This window comes from Nannospalax galili, unplaced genomic scaffold (assembly GCF_000622305.1).
Source record: "Nannospalax galili isolate Female #2095 unplaced genomic scaffold, S.galili_v1.0 scaffold1408, whole genome shotgun sequence".
NCBI classification, from domain to species: Eukaryota; Metazoa; Chordata; class Mammalia; order Rodentia; family Spalacidae; genus Nannospalax; species Nannospalax galili.
Genome location: NW_008357131.1, coordinates 52,868 through 55,219, shown reverse-complemented (window position 1 = coordinate 55,219; position 2,352 = coordinate 52,868). Strand labels below are relative to the sequence as shown.

At 40.6% G+C, this 2,352-nt stretch overlaps 1 protein-coding gene across 6 annotated transcripts in view; it reads left to right on the top strand.

Moving 5' to 3' along the window:
- The window catches only part of Raly (RALY heterogeneous nuclear ribonucleoprotein), an 89,795-nt gene that overhangs the window by 80,337 nt on the left and 7,106 nt on the right, over positions 1-2,352 (top strand). For all 6 annotated transcript variants that reach the window (XM_029557157.1, XM_029557156.1, XM_029557154.1 and 3 more), the window contains one exon: positions 1,335-1,599. In XM_029557157.1, the coding sequence (XP_029413017.1) occupies positions 1,344-1,599 (256 nt within the window). In that variant the 5' untranslated portion in view covers positions 1,335-1,343. Of the gene's footprint in view, positions 1-1,334; positions 1,600-2,352 lie in introns of those variants that run through there.

The following is a 2,352-nucleotide window of genomic DNA, read 5'->3' as shown; positions in this document are numbered from 1 at the left end:
CAGTAACACACTCCAGAGCAAGAGTACATCTCTTTCACAAGTGGGTGCAAGTTTCTAGGTTCACAGTTGAATTAATACAGTTATACAATATTGAACTCAGTATAAGCCCTGTAAAACATAAAATCGAGTGAGTTTTTAACCTTTAAAAAAGATCTCCATTTCATTTTAGAATATATTGTTCCTTGCAGAAAGACTCATTATTTTTGATAAATAAAATATTTTAAAAAGCTAGGCTTCGTGGCGTGTGCTTGTAATCCCAGTGCTGGGGAGGCAGGGCTAGGTAGATTCTGGGGCTTGCTGGCTGGGTTCAGAAAACTGACTGACACTATCTCAAAAAACAGAAAACAGAATAGAACAAAACCCAATACCACAGCTGAGGAATGGTGGAAGTTGTTTACTGACCTCCATATGCAGTTGTACACACATGTACATGGACATACACAAGTAGCTGCAAATTGATCTGTAAGCCAAACAAAATTTGAATAAGTATAAAAGTGGATAGCTAATAAATTAACTTACTAAAAGACCATTCTTAGATGAGTGCCATCTTTACTACTTAAATTGGCTTAGCTCTGTGAAGCTGAGTGATGAAGCTGACAGAAGTGGGCTTTAGGAACCAACTGACCTGAGTTTAAATGCCTGTTATTGGCAAGTTAATAATCTTACCAGGGGAAAAAATATCTTACCGGAGTCTAAGTGTCTGGTAAAATAATCTCACATTCATCCATAGGGTCTTAGGATAATTATTCAGTCTTATGCCCCCCTTAGCCTACAGTGAGTGCCCAGTAAGACTTATGTCAGCACACCCTTTTCAGAGTAGCCGGTACCAATAAAGACTTTTATTAGCTAGGTTAATAAAGACTAGGTGTATATCTAGATCAGACCAAGCATTTTCAAAATGTGGTATTGTTCTAGAGCAAGCAGTACTTGAAATTACCGTATGGCCTCTCTGCTTGTTTCTATGTTGAAAGAACAGAAAGAAAAGCTGTAGAAGATGTTTAGTTTTTAAATGGAGTAACATTTAGGAGATAAATATTAATGAAGTGTATAAGCTTAAAAAAGAACTGGGGTCAGGCACACTGGTGAATCTCAACCTTGCTGTTCACTAGCATTGTGACCTCTGTTGGTTTTTCCTGTGTATATCATGTGAGCACCAAATGAGGGAACATAGGTTAAAGCACCCAGTATGAGATTAACAGCTAGTAAGTGACAACTTTTCATAATATAGTAAGAAAACAAGATACAGAAGCAATCCAGTTTAGTCAGGATATGGATCATGGGCATTCCTTGAGCCAGCCTGGCAAGCCAGTTTGACATTGACTCTCTCTATTCAGGTGGGCGCCATGTCCTTGAAGATTCAGACGAGCAATGTAACCAACAAGAATGACCCCAAGTCCATCAACTCTCGGGTCTTCATCGGAAACCTAAACACAGCTGTGGTGAAGAAGTCAGATGTAGAGACCATCTTCTCCAAGTATGGCCGTGTGGCCGGCTGCTCTGTGCACAAGGGCTATGCCTTTGTCCAGTATGCCAATGAGCGCCATGCCCGGGCAGCTGTGCTGGGAGAGAATGGGCGGGTGCTAGCTGGACAGACGCTGGGTAAGTTAACCCTTTCTCCGTAGGTTCTGCTAATGTCCTCCAGAGCCACTGTCCTTCCCTCACTAGTCTCTCACTAGTTTTCTCACCCCCATTATCATTTCTACCACCTAGCACTTAGATACTTTCATGCTTTTAAGTTTATTAAATCAGTGCCTATAGGGGAGTTATAGAAGTTTCTTTTGTCCTGTCTTTGCCTTTCTCAGTGCCTCTCTTTTCAAATCTCTGTGTATGTACTTAATTGTATTTATTTATTTTAATATTTATTATTTTTATTTTATGTGTATGAGTGTATTATCTGCATGTATGTGAGTGTACCCGTGTCGTGCAATGCCGCAGACGTCAGAAGAGGGCTTCGGATTCCCCTGAAACTGGAGTTAAGGACCGTTCATAGCTACCGTGTGGGTGCTGGGAATCGAACTCCGGTCCTCTGCAAGAGCAGTCAGTGCTCTTAACTGCTGAGCCATCTCTCAAGCCCCTAATTGTATGTATTTTAGAAGGGATATCTATGTGTTTGTGAATATGATGTACACAGATGTGATTGAATGTGCAGAGAACGTGTGAACCATTCCTTTGCATGTGTAAGTATAGTGTGTGGGAGAATGTGCTTGGGCTTGGAAGAAGATGAGCTTATATTCATTTTCCAAATATTTGTGAATCTTACAAGCTAAATACTAGTCTAGACATAGAGGTGTTCAGTAAACTATCCATGAGACATTGGCTTCTTTGCCTATAGGCAGTCTACGTGTATTGAGT